The sequence below is a fragment of the Eublepharis macularius genome, chromosome 5 (assembly GCF_028583425.1).
Source record: "Eublepharis macularius isolate TG4126 chromosome 5, MPM_Emac_v1.0, whole genome shotgun sequence".
In the NCBI taxonomy this organism is placed as follows: Eukaryota; Metazoa; Chordata; class Lepidosauria; order Squamata; family Eublepharidae; genus Eublepharis; species Eublepharis macularius.
The window spans coordinates 17075194-17090244 of NC_072794.1; the positions used below are offsets into that span (position 1 = coordinate 17075194).

General features: G+C 40.6%; 1 protein-coding gene across 1 annotated transcript in view; it reads left to right on the forward strand.

Annotated features, from left to right (window-relative positions):
• LOC129330253 (ceramide synthase 4-like) overlaps nt 1–14724 on the forward strand; it is a 43981-nt gene extending 29257 nt beyond the window's left edge. Inside the window, exons 6-8 of the mRNA XM_054980290.1 lie at nt 6749–6855; nt 13319–13475; nt 14662–14724. Coding sequence (XP_054836265.1) covers nt 6749–6855; nt 13319–13475; nt 14662–14724 — 327 coding nt within the window. The remainder of the gene's footprint in view (nt 1–6748; nt 6856–13318; nt 13476–14661) is intronic.
• Nucleotides 14725–15051: the final 327 nt, after the last annotated feature.

A 15051-nucleotide genomic window follows, 5' to 3' on the forward strand; every position in this document is an offset into this window, starting at 1 on the left:
GGTTCATATACACACCTGGGGCTCCTTTCAAACTGAACGGCATGACCAGGTACTTGAACTGTCCTAATGGGGTATTGAAGGTGGTCTTCCATTCATCCCCCCCCCCTGTAATCTCACCCAGAAGTAGGTGTCTTTTAAGTCCAACTTTGAAAAGACTTTGCCTTGGGCCACCATGCTTAGTAGGTCCCAGATTAAAGGGAGTGGGTATGCATTGGACATGGATATGGCATTTATTTCTCTAAAGTCTGTACACAATCGCAGACCTCCATCCTTTTTCTTGCAGAACAATACCGGCACAGCATGGGGGGAGCTGGTTGGGTGAATGAAGCTGCATTCCAGGTTTTTGTCAATAAAATTTCTTACCTCCTTTCAGCTGGGCTCATTGAGTACAGCTTTCCCTTGGGTAACTTTTCCCTGGGGATGAGTTCAATAGCACAGTCTGTGCTTTGGTGTGCGGGGAGCTCATCTGCCTCCTTTTCATCAAAAGCTAGCTGGAGGTCTCAATATTCGAGGGGAATGGACCCCTCTTCTTCCTCGGTGAGGAAGGTGACTTCTAACAGGGAGGGCGCCTCCCTGCCCCACACCTTTGCCCAGGCATGAGTGGCACATTTGTCCCCTTTGAATACTATTATCCCCGTGGACCATTTGATATAGGGGTCGTGATCCCAGAGCCAGTGACTCCCCAAGACCAAGGGGTATTTTGCTACATTGCTGACTATGTATGTTCTGGTTTCCCAGTGTTGTCCCATGCTGGTCGGAACCGGTTCAGTTTCATATGGGGCTGGGCTCATGCTGGACCCATCCATTTGTTCAAAGACTATTGGTTCTTTTAGTTCTAGGGTGTCCAAGCACAACCCGTTAACTAAGGCAGGCAACATTATATCGCGGGAGCATCCCGATTCTATTGAGGCTTGCACCAGCACATGGGTCCCCTCTTTCAGGTTTACTAGCATCACTGGCATAAACAGTATGGCCCACTGTTCCCTCACCTGGGGTGGTGTGGTTTCCTTCGTGACCTGCTGTCGGGACCACTCCATGGCAGATCTGTCCCATTTCCTGGAGGTAGGTGCATCCCCCCCTTGTTGGCCAGTTCCTCCACATTTCCCGGGCTTTCCTCCACATCTAAGCTGGTCTCTGGCCTTCTGCACTTGGGGGGCAGCTTGCACTCAGCTTTCGGGTTTCAGGGTCCCAGTGGGGGTCTTTGGCCTTTCTCCTCAAAGGGGGGGGGGGTTGAGGGGGCACTGTGTGGCAAAATGCCCAACTCCTTCACACTGTAGGCACAGGCCTTGTCTCCTCCGTGCATCTTGCATCTCCCGTCCGGGTCCAGGGCCGCCGGGAGGGAGTGCCCAGCTGCGGTTATACCCAGGTGGTGGCCTCTGCAGCTCCTGTGTTGTGGAGGGTTACATACCATTCTGCGGCTGCTCCTCCTAGTCAAGATCCCAGGTGTGTAACTCAGCTGTGTTCAGATGGAAATAAATGGCCCCAATCGTTGAAGAATTCTAATGCTTGTACAATGAAGAACCCTAATTTCCATGGATCTCCATCGAAGGTGGCATCCAGTTTAATCCAGCCTAATGGCAGTTCTGCTCCCCTTGCCCTTGAGTCCTGGTACTCCCCGGCTGGGTAAGTGAAGGGCATGGGCTGTCCCAGCCCCGGCCTGGGTTGCGGAGGCGCCGCAGCTGCATATCCCCTCATCAACTGGGGTGTCATTCCCCTGGGGGGGATTTGCGGTTCTCAGGCATGCCCTCTCAGGGCGTGGGGTGGTGCTCCTCCTGTGCAAGGTTGAGCTCCTGGTGGGGTGGGGTACTGTCCCCCCTCCCCCCCTGTGGGTTTTCTATACACTTTGAGAATAACAAATGTACAGTTTATCACAGAGGAGAGAGATATTCCACAGGTAGTCTGAGAAATGGAGTGTTTGAACTGGACTGCCAAGGAGAAAAGGTCTACAGGGCAACAACAGCTACCACAAAAGGAGAGCCAATTGAACTCTGGCATAGAAGATTTGCACATTGCAATATGCAAGCCATAAAGGAGCTGCAGTCTAAGGACATGGTAACAGGTATTAATATAAGTGCATGTGGCAAAGATGATAAATTATGTGTTTCTGGTATAAAGGGAAAGGCAACTCGACCTTCAGTTCCCAAACAAAGCCAAAGGTGCTCAAAGCAACCACTTGAACTAATCCATACTGATTTATGTGGTCCTATTAAACCAGCATCAACAGGAAATAACCTTTATATATTGTCTTTCATTAAAAATCACAGATTGAGCAGAAACTGCGTGATTATGTTTCCATGGTGTCTAACAAGTTCAACAGGAAACCTCAAGCCTTTCAAAGTGACAATGGTGGTGAGTACGTTTCTCATGCCACACAGAGATTTCTCAGGGAAAACAGAATTCAACATAGACTCACTGTTCCCTATAACCCCGAACAGAATTGGGTAGCTGAGCATGAAAATTGTTCTATCATGAATATGGTCAGATGTATGCTAATTGATTCAAGACTTCCCTACAAACACTGGGGAGAAGCAGCCATGACTGCTACCTACTTACAAAACAGATTGCCCACAAAAGCTACAAACAAAACTCCTAATGATTTATGGCATGATAAGAATCCAAGTATAGAATGTCTTAGAGTATTTGGATGCAAAGCACATGTTCACATACCAGAAGAAAAGAGATCCAAACTAGAACCCAGAGCCTTAGAAGTCATCTTTGTAGGATATGCTCCAGGATGTAAGGGATACAGGATTTATAATCCAGAAACTAACAGTGTTACTATAAGCAGAGTTGTGCAATTTGATGAGTGACAGAGGAGCAACCAGAATGCTGCTACACGTGACCCTTCAGAGGAAGATGATGATGACAGCCAGCTGCTGCTGTATTGGCCAGATGACATCACTATGCAGATACGACCAGATATCCAACCCGGTAATGGATGCAGCCACTGAGCAGATGCAACCAGAAGCCTGACCAGGTGAGAGAATAAAGGTGGAAATTCCCAGGCCAGTAGATGTGCCTGAGGAGCCAGAGCCCGCTGCGGAGGCAGAGGGGACTCAGGACCTCAGGCACTCTCAGCTCATCAACAGTTCCAGCTGAGAGACTGACCTACCTCACAAGGTCGTCACCACCACAAGAACCAACTTCATGGGCCAAAGTTCAATAAATGCCTTAACCAGAAGCAAGGAAATGGAAGCAAGCAGCACAAGAGGAAATAGATGCTCTACACAAGAACAAATCATGGACTCTCACAAAACTACCTACGGGTAAGAATGTTAGTGGATGTAAATGGGTTTTTAAAGCTATGAAAAAATGAAAATGGTGTGGTTGAGAGATACAAAGCTAGATTAGTAGTCAAAGGATATTCTCAGATTTATGGAACTGATTATGATCAAACTTTTGTACCAGTTGTAAAATATTCCACAATCTGGATGCTTTTAAGCTTAGCAGATTCTAGAAACATGCAAACAGAACACCTGGGTATAAAGACTGCATTTTTACATGATGAAATTGAGGAACAATTGTATATGAGACAAACCTCCAGGGTTCACAGATGAAAAGAATAAACATTTAGTATGCAAACTTCAGAAAGAACTTTATGGTCTTAAGCAAGCTGCCAAATCTTGGAATGATAAACTGACCAAAATGTTACTTGATCTGGATTTTAAACGAGGGAAAGCTGACCTCTGTCTTTACAGTAGATACAAGAATGGGAGATGGACTTTTATTTTGGCTTATGTTGATGATCTTATCCTTTGTTATGAAAATTCAAGTGATTGTGCTGAAATTATATCTCATCTAAACAAGGAAGTCGAGGTGAAACGCTTGGACAATATTAATTTTTATTTGGGAATCTAGATTGAGAGGGAACCAGACGGCAGTTACCTTCTCAGCCAAAGACAAAAGATACTAGAACTACTCGAAAGTTTTGGACTAGAAAATGCCAATCCAATGCCCACACCAATGGAAGTAGGTTATCTGAAAGAAAAGGAACCAAATGAACCTCTACCAGAGAACGAGTACAGAACTGCCATAGGCAAGCTTCTTTACCTAACAATGACAAAAAGACCTGATATTGCAACAGCTGTAGGTATTCTATCCCGGAGGGTAAGTAAACCCACTGTGAATGATTGGACCACAGTAAAAAGAGTAATGAGATATTTAAAGGGTACTGCAGATTCTAAACTAAGGCTTCCAGCTAGTAAAAATCCCACACTATTGGGATATGCTGATGCAGATTGGGCTAAAGATAATTCAGACTGGAAATCCACTACTAGTTATGTGTTTTTCTATGGGGATGGACCTGTAACTTGGGAAAGTCGTAAACAAGAAATTGTAGTCCTTTCATCCACTGAAGCAGAACTTGTGTCAGGTTCAGAAGCGTGCAAAGATTTACAAATGCTTTTAATGTTACTTAAAGATTTTGGCATTACAGAACCTTTACCAGTTAACATGCTAGAAGATAACCAGAGTTGTATAGCTCTTTCTCTTTTAGAAGGAAATACCGCACGCACGAGACATATTGGGACACGACAGCAGTTCGTGAAGGAACTTCAAGCACAAGGAATTGTGAAGCTGCACTTCTGTCCCACTGAAGAAATGACAGCGGACATCTTTACCAAGCCGCTGCCCAGAGACAAGAACCAAGGTCTACGAACTGACCTGAACATTGTGAATGCTGTCGGCATTCTGAGTCAAGAGGGAGTGTTGGAATAGGCGACTCAGCCTGCCTTTGGACACTGGGGGGCGCTGCATGTCTCTTTGAATGGGAATAAATTCAATAGCTCTTGACAAATAATGTTAGAAGAAAAAAATTATTTTTCCTGCAAAAATTGCACAATTGGAAACCAAATTGCTTGACAATTTTTTCGACGAGCTTCCACATTCTGAATGCCTATGAAACAGTCCACTTTATTCAATATAAAATGGGGGCAGACGGAGTCATACCCGTTTCTTAATGAGGGCCCTTTCTCATTTCAGTTGTTTATGAGGCTTAATTACACCTCTAATAATCTATTTGCCAGCGCCATATACAATTTAATGTTCAGTACTAGATCCTGTAGATCCTGTAACTTTTTGGCACACGGAGGCCACATTAAAGTGCCCAGTGCTTAAAGAGGTCCATATCTTAAATCAAAATGTAACAAAATTATTAACCTTCCTATTAGATGAAGAAGAAGGGAGTGGCCTACATCCAGAATTCCTTACTTGTTAACCTCCTGGAGACATGAGATTGGCAACTGTCAATAGACACAGTGTCATATAGAGCCACTGACTGAGACCAAAGAGATCTGGGTTTAAAACTCTACTCAGTTGTGAGGGTTACATGGAGACATTTGGCCAGTCTTTCTTGTTCTAACCTACCTTCAGGGGTGGTTGTGAGGAGAAAACTGGGAACCTTGTATACCACTCTGAGTCCTTTGGAGGAAAGATGGAATAAAAGTGTAATAGACCCTGTTTTTTCATGGACATAGGTTTTCTGGAGAAAGAATTCCCAAAATCTTTTGATCCAGTCAGTCTCTGACCCAAACTCTTCCTTCTTCTTTTCTAACTTTCCCCATAAAAAGAGTGGAATATGATTTCTTTTTCATACCATCTGAAGAAGTGAGGTCTAACTCACAAAACTTAATGTTGGAATAATTTGGGCGCCAAGCAATTGGTGCCCTATCTCTTGTCCCAGGACCTAGCCAGTAATCCATTCAATGATCACCTCTAGATGGACTACTGCAACTCACTGTATGCTGGGCTGCCTGTGAGATTGATCTGGAAATTACAGCTGGTCCAGAATGCAGTGGCATGTGTCCTTAGTGGGACATCATTTAGGGCTCACATCCGCCCTGTGCTATGCCAGCTGCACTGGCTCCTGGTTGAGTTCTGGATCCAGTTCAAGGTAACTAGTTTTAGTATCTCAAGCCCTTCACAGACTGCGACCTGCATACTTACAGGATCACCTCTCCCATTATGCCACCCACAGGGCCTCTGCGAATAAGAAGCTTTTGATGGTCCCTGGCCCAAGGGACATTTGGCTGGCTTCAACTAGGGCCAGGGCTTTTTTTGCCCTGGCCCCAGCCTAGTGGAACACTCTCCCAATGGAGATACAGGCCCTGCAGGACCTTTCACAGTTCCACAAGTCCTACAAAACAGAGATGTTCCACCAGGCCTTTGGCTAGGGGCCAGCATTTTGTCCCCTCTTCTGACCACCATACCCTCCTTTTGCAGCTGCACTGAAGTTACATCATGATGGTGCCCATGGTTTATGGCCATTTTACAGTAGCCTGATTTGTTCAGTGGCACCTGGATTTTTATGCTACTAGGATCAATGTGGGTTAATATTGGATTTTATGCTATTTGCAATAATGTATTATTGTATTTTAACGGTATATTTTGTTGGAAACCGTCTTGAGCCTGCTTGTGGGAAGGGTAAGGTGTAAGCTGAACAAAGAAAGAAAGAAAGAAAGAAAGAAAGAAAGAAAGAAAGAAAGAAAGAAAGAAAGAAAGAAAGAAACAAACAAACAAACAAACAAACAAACAAACAAACAAACAAACAAACAAACAAACAAGAATAGTCTTTCCAGTGCCTCTCGACTTCTGGTTTGTTTGTTTTGCTACAGTAGACTAATATGGCCTCCCCTTCTGGACTTCCCTAGATCTTTGACAGCAATTTAAAACTGGACTGTGTGCAGCTGTATCATTGATTGCTACATAAGATCCTTTTGATCCATGTGCTTTCTGTCTCCACCATCCCTAGCTTGCCAAGGTCTTCAGCTACCTGAAATGGCGCTGGACTTGTGACACCCTCTTCGTTGTATTTGCCATAAGTTTCCTCTTCACTCGCTTGGTGCTTTTCCCCTTCAAGTAAGTTTCAGTTCTTGGTCACATCTCTGAGCCCTTTCTGCAACTTTCCAATGTGTCTCATTATAGCTTCTACTTTAGCTGGGTTTCAAAGACATTGATGGAGGTGGAGAGGAGCATCCATGGTTATGAGCCACTGTAGGCAGCGAGACAGGGTGGAGTAGACATTCCACATTAGCCTTACCCTGTCATATACATAATGTATAGTGCGAGTGTCCAGATTTAAGAGCCAAAATGCCACATTTAATACTCATGCATCTTTCCTCCTCCTGCATTACTGATTTGCAAATGCACATAGTTGAAACTTGAAACACTGCAAAAAAATAAAGGAAGACTCTTTGTTCACAGAGTCATCAAGGTTACTTTCTTGCAGTGCTTTGTCTTTTTTTTTTTTAATAAACTTTTATTGGGTAGATTAAACCAATACTACATGTATACCCTATGTTCATTTTCTCTCTAAATAACAATTATCACATACATTTATCATTTAACAATTACAGTGTATATTTCCCCACCCCCCTTCCCCCTCCCAACAGACCCCCCCACAGCACTTAATCCCTTTAACTTTTATAAGGTTCCCTCAGTTCCATTAATCACCCTTATCTTCCAAGGTAAACTTACATTGCATATCAACTTAACCCAGTTTCTTACACCTCAATAATTGTCCATAGACCACAATTGGTCCTTAACATCCCAGTTTTTTTCCAAATACACTTTAAATTTCTCCCAGTCACTCAGAAATTCATTTGAACTTTGTTCTTTCATTTTTCTAGTTAATTTATCCATTTCCACCATATATAGCAGTTTTTGTATCCATTCCTCCACTTCTGGTACCTTTTCTTGTTTCCATTATTGTGCATATAGTAATCTTGCTGCTATAGTCATATACCACATTAATGTTCTGTCTCTTAGATCTGTTTTTTCCATATCAAGTCCTAACAGAAACATTTCAGGATTTTTCTGCAGATTACCTTTCATAATTTTCAACATTTCCACATATATCATAGGCCAGAATTGTTTTACTTTGTCACAAGTCCACCACATATGGTAGAAAGAACCTTCATGTTCCTTACATTTCCAACATTTGTTTGACATCAAATTATTCATAATTGCTAACTTTTTCAGCATTAAATACCATCTATACATCATTTTATAAACATTTTCTTTAAAATTAACACATGTAGATATTTTCATGGCATTTTTCCACAAGTACTCCCATGCATCCATTGTAATCTCTTTATTAAAATTCAATGCCCATTTCACCATTTGAGACTTAACCACCTTATCCTCTGTATACCACTTCAGAAGAAGCTTATAAAACTTCGAAATTATCTTTGTTCCCTCTCCTAAGAGAAGTTCTTCCAGTTCTGAGTTTCTAGTTCTAAAACCAACTTTCCTTTTATCTGTCTCAAATAAGTCTGTTATTTGTCTGTACTGCAGCCATCCGTATTCAAATGCTAAGTCCTCTTCCTTCTTCATTTTGACTGTGTTTCCATCAATAAGCAATAAGTCTTTATACGTTATCCAATTGTCGCCTTGGTACTCTGTATGTGGTTTTATAACCTCTGCCAGAACAATCCACAGAGGTCTTTTCTCTTCCACGTATTTTCTGTATTTCATCCAAACCGAAAAAATATTTTTCCTTAAATAGTGATGTTGAAACATACCATCGATTTTATATTTATCATACCACAAATATGCATGCCAACCAGAAAGATTATTGTGCCCCTCCAAAGTTAACATCTTACGATTAGTTAAATTCACCCAGTCTCTTAATCATGTCAAACAAACCGCCTCATGGTATAATCTCAAGTTTGGTAGTTCTAAACCACCCCTTTCTTTGGCATCATACAACACTTTCATCTTTACTCTTGGCTTTTTCCCCGCCCACACAAAGTTTAACAATTTCCTTTGCCACTTATCAAATTGTTTCACCTCTTTTACAATTGGGATTGTTTGTAGTAAAAGCATTACTCTTGGCAATACATTCATTTTCAAAACCGATATATGACCCAACAACGACAAATTCAGTTTGTTCCATTTTATCATGTCTCTTTCCACTTGCCCCCACAGTTTTTCATAATTATTCTTATATAAGTCTATATTCTTCATTGTTAATTCAATTCCCAGGTATTTTGTTTTTTGCACCACTTTGCATTGAGTAAGATTCATCAACTCCATCTGTTTGGCTTTGGTCATGTTTTTACACAGCAGTTTAGATTTGGTTCTATTAATATAAAAGCCTGCCAAATTCTCAAACTCTTTAATCTCTTCTAACAGCAACGGTAGTGTCTGAATCGGATCTTCCATGATAAACATCACATCATCTGCAAAAGCTCTAAATTTATAAGAGAGGCCTTTAAGTCTTATACTTTTAATACTCTGTTCTTCTCTTATCTGTCTTAACAATATTTCCAAAACCATTACAAACAGTAAAGGCGAAAGTGGACATCCTTGTCTTGTACCTTTTCTTACCTCAAATTTTTCTGTCAAATCATTGTTTATACACAATGCCGCTTGCTGGTATTGATAAATTGCCTTTCTAGCTTCTATAAAATCTTCCCCCAATCCCATCTTTTCCATTGTTAAAAACAAACTCCCAATTTAAATTGTCAAAGGCCTTCTCCGCGTCTGCAAAGAAAAGGCCCACCTCTTTCTTAGGATGTTTGTCATAGTATTCAATTGCATCCATCACGGCTCTCAAGTTATCTTTTATTTGTCTATTAGGCAAAAACCCTGCTTGTTCTTCACCGATAAATTCCATTAAGAATATTTTCAATCTTTCCGCTAATATTTTCGCAAAAATCTTGTAATCATTATTTAGAAGAGATATAGGTCTGTAGTTTTTGACGTCTGTTGTATTCTGCATCTCCTTTGGGATCAGTGAAATATTAGCCTCATTCCATGAATTTGGTATTCCCAACTTTTTCATAGTCTCATTCATCAAAATTGGCACCAAGTCTTTTTTCAAAATTTTGTAAAATTTAGCTGAAATCCCATCTAGACCCGGCGCTTTACCTATTTTCATTGAGTTAATAGACTTTTCAATTTCCTCCTCTGTAATTGGATTGTTCAACAGTGTCCTCATATGCTCTGAAATCTTCGGTAGCTTCATCTTGTCCATGTATAATTCAATTTTTTCTTTACTGATTAACTTCTTTTGAAACAATTTGGCATAATACTTATAAAAAAATCTTTTTATTCCTTTCTGATCCACTACTTCTTTGCCATTCTCCAGAATTTTGCCTATTTTTTCCTCTCTTTTCTTCTTTAGTTGCCAGGCTAAAAATTTCCCTGGCTTGTTTGCACCTTCAAATGATTTTTGTTGCAATTTCTTTAAATTCCATTCTAGCTCTTTGTTTGCAAAAGCCCTTATTTGTTCTTGTAATATTCTAATCTCTTGCAGGATTTTCTTCTTTCCTGGTCTTTTCTTTAACTCTTGTTCCTTCTTGCTTATTTTCTCCTGGATCTCTTGAAATTTCTTTTCTCTAGCTTTCTTTTCTTTACTGTTCAATGTAATCAGTTAACCCCTGATCACAGCCTTATAAGCATCCCACACCGTTTATATTGGAACCTCTTTTCCCATATTGTATTGAAAAAAATATTTAGTTTCTTTCTGAATATAGTCCACATTTGGTTGTCTCTGAAATAATTCTTCATTCAATCTCCATCTAAATTTCCTAAAGCCCGTAGAAGCTCTCCACATCATCGGATTATGATCAGAGGTCACTTTCGGCATTACTTCTATTTTCTTAGTCAATAAGCCAATATCTTTTGTAGTCCAAATCATATCTATTCTTGAAAAGGATTGATGTCTTGCTGAATAATAAGTAAAATCTCTCACTTTAGGGTTCCATTTCCTCCAAACATCTTCCAGATTTTCCTGTTTTACTAATTCAAAGAAGGATTTTGGTAATTTCCCTACAAAGCTTTGAGTCTTCTTTGACTGTTTATCTAGTTGCAAGTTCACAACTTGATTGAAATCTCCCATCAACATTATCTGGTCATATGTCACTTGGTCTAGGTTCTGAATTAATTCTTTATAATAACCATCTTTAGCACCATTGGGTGCATATATTCCTAGAACCAAGGTTTTTCTTGCATTCAACATTATTTCCACCGCCAGGTATCTTCCTTCTTTGTCTCTAAAAACCATTTTAGGTTCCAGTTCTTGTTTTACATAGATCACAATTCCTCTTTTCTTTTCTTTTGCTGATGAGAGAAATTCTAAACCTAATAGCCCATTTTTTAAAAATTTACTATCCTGGTCTTTAATATGGGTTTCTTGCAAACAAATTATATTACATTTTTGTTTTCTTAGCCAATGAAAAACAGATTTATGTTTCTGGGGTGAATTAAGTCCATTAACATCCCAAGAAATCAATTTGTACTCCATGATAATTTACTCTTTAGAGGGTTTCACAAAGTCTTTTTGGTTATCACTCAAAAACATCGTCATTTGTTGCACTGTCTTGATATTGATTCTCTTAGACTGGAAATTAAAACTCAGACCTTCAGGTATTTCCCATCGATACCTTATATTCTTTTCTCTCAGTCTCAGTCAATTCTCTATATTTTCTTCATTCCTGTAGTATCTTTCTGGGAAATTCCTTCATGATTCTAATTCTGCTCCCCTCCATCTCCAATGGGTCAGTATAATGTTTCCTCAGGATTTCTTCTTTCAGTTTCTTGGTTGTCAGTTGTATCATTACATCTCTTGGTAGATTCTTTTGCTGTGCATAAGCAGAATTTACTCTGTATGTCAGATCCAAGTTAGCTTCTATTTCTTCTGGCTGCTTCTCTAAAAATTCTGCCAGTGCACCCACTATTTGCTCTTGTATATTTTGCCTCAAAGTTTCTGGCACACCTCACATTCTCAGGTGGGTCTCTGTTGCTTTGCATTCTAACAACGCTATATGCACCTGGAGCTTTACATTTTCTTCTTTTAGGTTTCTAGTTGTTTGTTCCACATCTTGTACTAATTGCATTGTTTCTTGCAACTCCTTCTTCATTCTGTCTATATTTTTATTTATTTCTGCCACCTCTGCTTGGCTCAATTTAGTCATTTTTTCCATCAAACTTTCAGCCATCTTCTGACATATATCCTGCATGCCATCCAACATTCTCTTTTCCAAAGCTTCCATGGCTGCCTGCCATTCTTATTCCCCTTATCTGTCTTCTTTGCCATTCTTGGACTGACTTTTGCTCCAGTCCAAGTCGTGGCTCTATTTCTAAGCTCCGTTGTTAAAATTGACTTTCAGTCCAGCACTTTAAAAGTTCCTTTTTACACTTTAAAAGTTCCTTTTTACACTTAAAGTCAATTTGTCTTTCATTTATCTGTAAAACTGCTAAGTGGCGCCAAAGCTGTATGATAAAGTCTATGCTTCTTTATTCCCACTCCAAAGATGGCAGCTGCTCACTCTCCTGTTTACTTCTGCCCTCCAGCTCCCCTCTAGGCATATAATCTCATTCCTCTATGCTTTTCACAGTCTCACAATGTTTCCCAGTTTCTCCTTTGGATTGCCCTTCCTGCTCACAGCATCCTTATCAGCACTCGGAAACCACAGGCATGCATAAACAATCTTGTTTTTTCCTTCCCAAATGCTTCAATTTTGGTCAAATTCTTTTCTTTTTCCACACAACTCTTCAAGCAAATCTTTTGCAGTGCTACTGGTAAGTTATTTTCACTTTCCAATATTTTTTCCCTTTATCATTTTAGTCCCCCCAAAAGATAGCCATCTTTATCTTGTTCCATTCCTTATTGGGTTTTCCGTGCTGTTTCTTACAGCCAAAGTTGTTCAAATTCTTTTAAAGAGGCCTGGATTCTGATGATCTTATGCCAAACCTTGGCTCAAAAAGGGCCCTGCAGAGATTGAAGCTCCCCCATCTCCGAGTGGATCTCAAGGTGCTGGGAAAAATCCTTTATTCAGGGCTTCCCCCACGCCGAGATCTTACACTCTCCAAGGATTGTAGTGTCCCAGCTCTTCTTCTGCCTGTAGAAGAGTGGCAGCAGGTATCTGGTATACCTGTCCTGCTGAAAACAGGAGCCCTTGATTGCTCAGCTTAGCTGAACAATGTCAGGTTGCCATCATTCCAAACCAGAAGTCCCTTGCAGTGCTTTGTCCATACACAAAGGAGCATTGAGAATATGCGAGGAGGGAGATGCAATTGAATGGAAGGAACCAGTGTTAGAGGCAAACTGTGTGCATGTGCATGTAAAGTGGGAACAACTGAGGTTCTTATTGTGTTGTTTCCACTTTAGGAACAAAATCAGGTAATTTGGAGATCTGAACTGAGGGGAAATTCAGATGAGGAGGCTGTGGTGGTCACCCAAATGGAGTGTCACCACAGACCTTTGCCATAGCTATAGTTAGCATATGGGAAAACCCCAAATAGGTAATGATCTAAAGGCAAGATGGTGGAGAGTCTTCACTTCTCATGACTTTGACCTTTCTTTGTCCCATAGAGTGCTCTACAACACATACTATTACTTCATGGAACTCTACCAACCTTTCTTTGGCTACTACTTCATGAATGCTCTCTTGATGGTCCTATACCTGGTGCAGCTCTTCTGGTGTTACCTGGTCATCCAAAAGGTGTACAAGGTCCTTGCACATGGCACGGTAGGAGCAGAGAGTGGTCAGGGGTGGGTGCTCCAAGTCCAGGGAAAAGATTTTGGGACCTGGAGTCCCCAATATGTCAAAGCTGTTTGCGGACCATCAGCATGGGAATTCATTCTGTATATTCTCATAAGCATCTCTCCCCATGGTTAAATCTAGACAATAAACAGAGAGAGGGGCAACACCCCTCCCCCTTCTGAAAGATACCTCAATTTATGTAGTTGTGTCACTTTAGCACACGGAAAGCTTGATTGCCATAGTCAAAGTTCTTTCTGCTGTATTTTTTAAACTAAAATTTTATTTGAAATAGAAATAGAAATGACAATAGAAGTACATAGAAGCATACTCAACATAATACAAAGCACTACCCTCTTTCTTTTTCAGTTAGATATTTCCTTTAACCCTCTTCTTACACCCTCTTGGTAGATTGCTGACACCAGATATTATATTCCAAAATAGTTATTTTAAATTTCACCTTTAGTAATGTGCCCAAACATCATGCTCCTTTGTGGGGCTATCTGGCCCTGAGGATAGGAATGGGATATAGGAATAATGTATACACTTGAACGGAGAAAAAACCCAAAATAAACATTTATTTTTACAAGAAGTGTATTGGTTTCATACTAGTACTTAAGCTTGATGGTTTCAAAGATAGTTCTCTGTTCTTAAGGTTTCTTTACATAGGCACAGTCACACAGATCTTTATAAACTTTCCCTGTCAGGCTCACAGACATAGTTTGCCTGCTTCAGATCAAATGAATGCTCTCTCACAGACACACACAGTTCAGGCTTCCATACAGGCCACCTAAGTGAACCACACAGGATGCCTGCTTTGCCCAGACTGAATGTTCTCTCTGTGCACAGTAACTAAAAACAGCAGTTCACTCTGCCACACTCTCAGTCACAGTGACCACTATTCCCTTCCTACTTCCCGTGTCAGAAGCTTGTGAGCATGTGCAGAGATGCTTAGCCAGGACCAACGAGTATGTGCTCAGTGGATTGCTTATTCCCTTTCAGATTTCAGAAGATAGACTGTAGCCTTGGCAGAATTTACTGGGTTTCTGTCTGTTCCTAGAGGAGAAAATGAAAAAAAATGCAGAAGTTGGTTACATTTCTGGAAACATCTGTCTGGACAAAGGAAAAGTACAGATAGCTGAGGTTGGTGATGAGTTGTCTGGTTATCTTGCAGATTGAAAAAGACACAAGAAGTGACTCAGAAGACAGTGAAGATGACGAAAAAGAGACATCCTGAATAGATACCCAAGTTTGTCCCTGGACTCTTGAGGCATCCCTCTGACTGTACAAACCAAAACAATACCACCAGGTGAACTTTTATACCGGGACTTTTTCTGTGTATACCAGGGTCAAATGAAAGGGCTATCCCTGTGTGTTGGGAATAAAACACTACTTGCAGAAGGAAGAAAGATCTCATAACTCTCCTGAGTTGCATTCTTCTATTGGGAAATTAACATCTGACCAACTTCAAAAGAACCACTTTAACAACATATATGCTAAATATTTACTTACTCAAGATAGTCTTATACAGGAATAATAATGAACGCAAATATGGAATGTCATC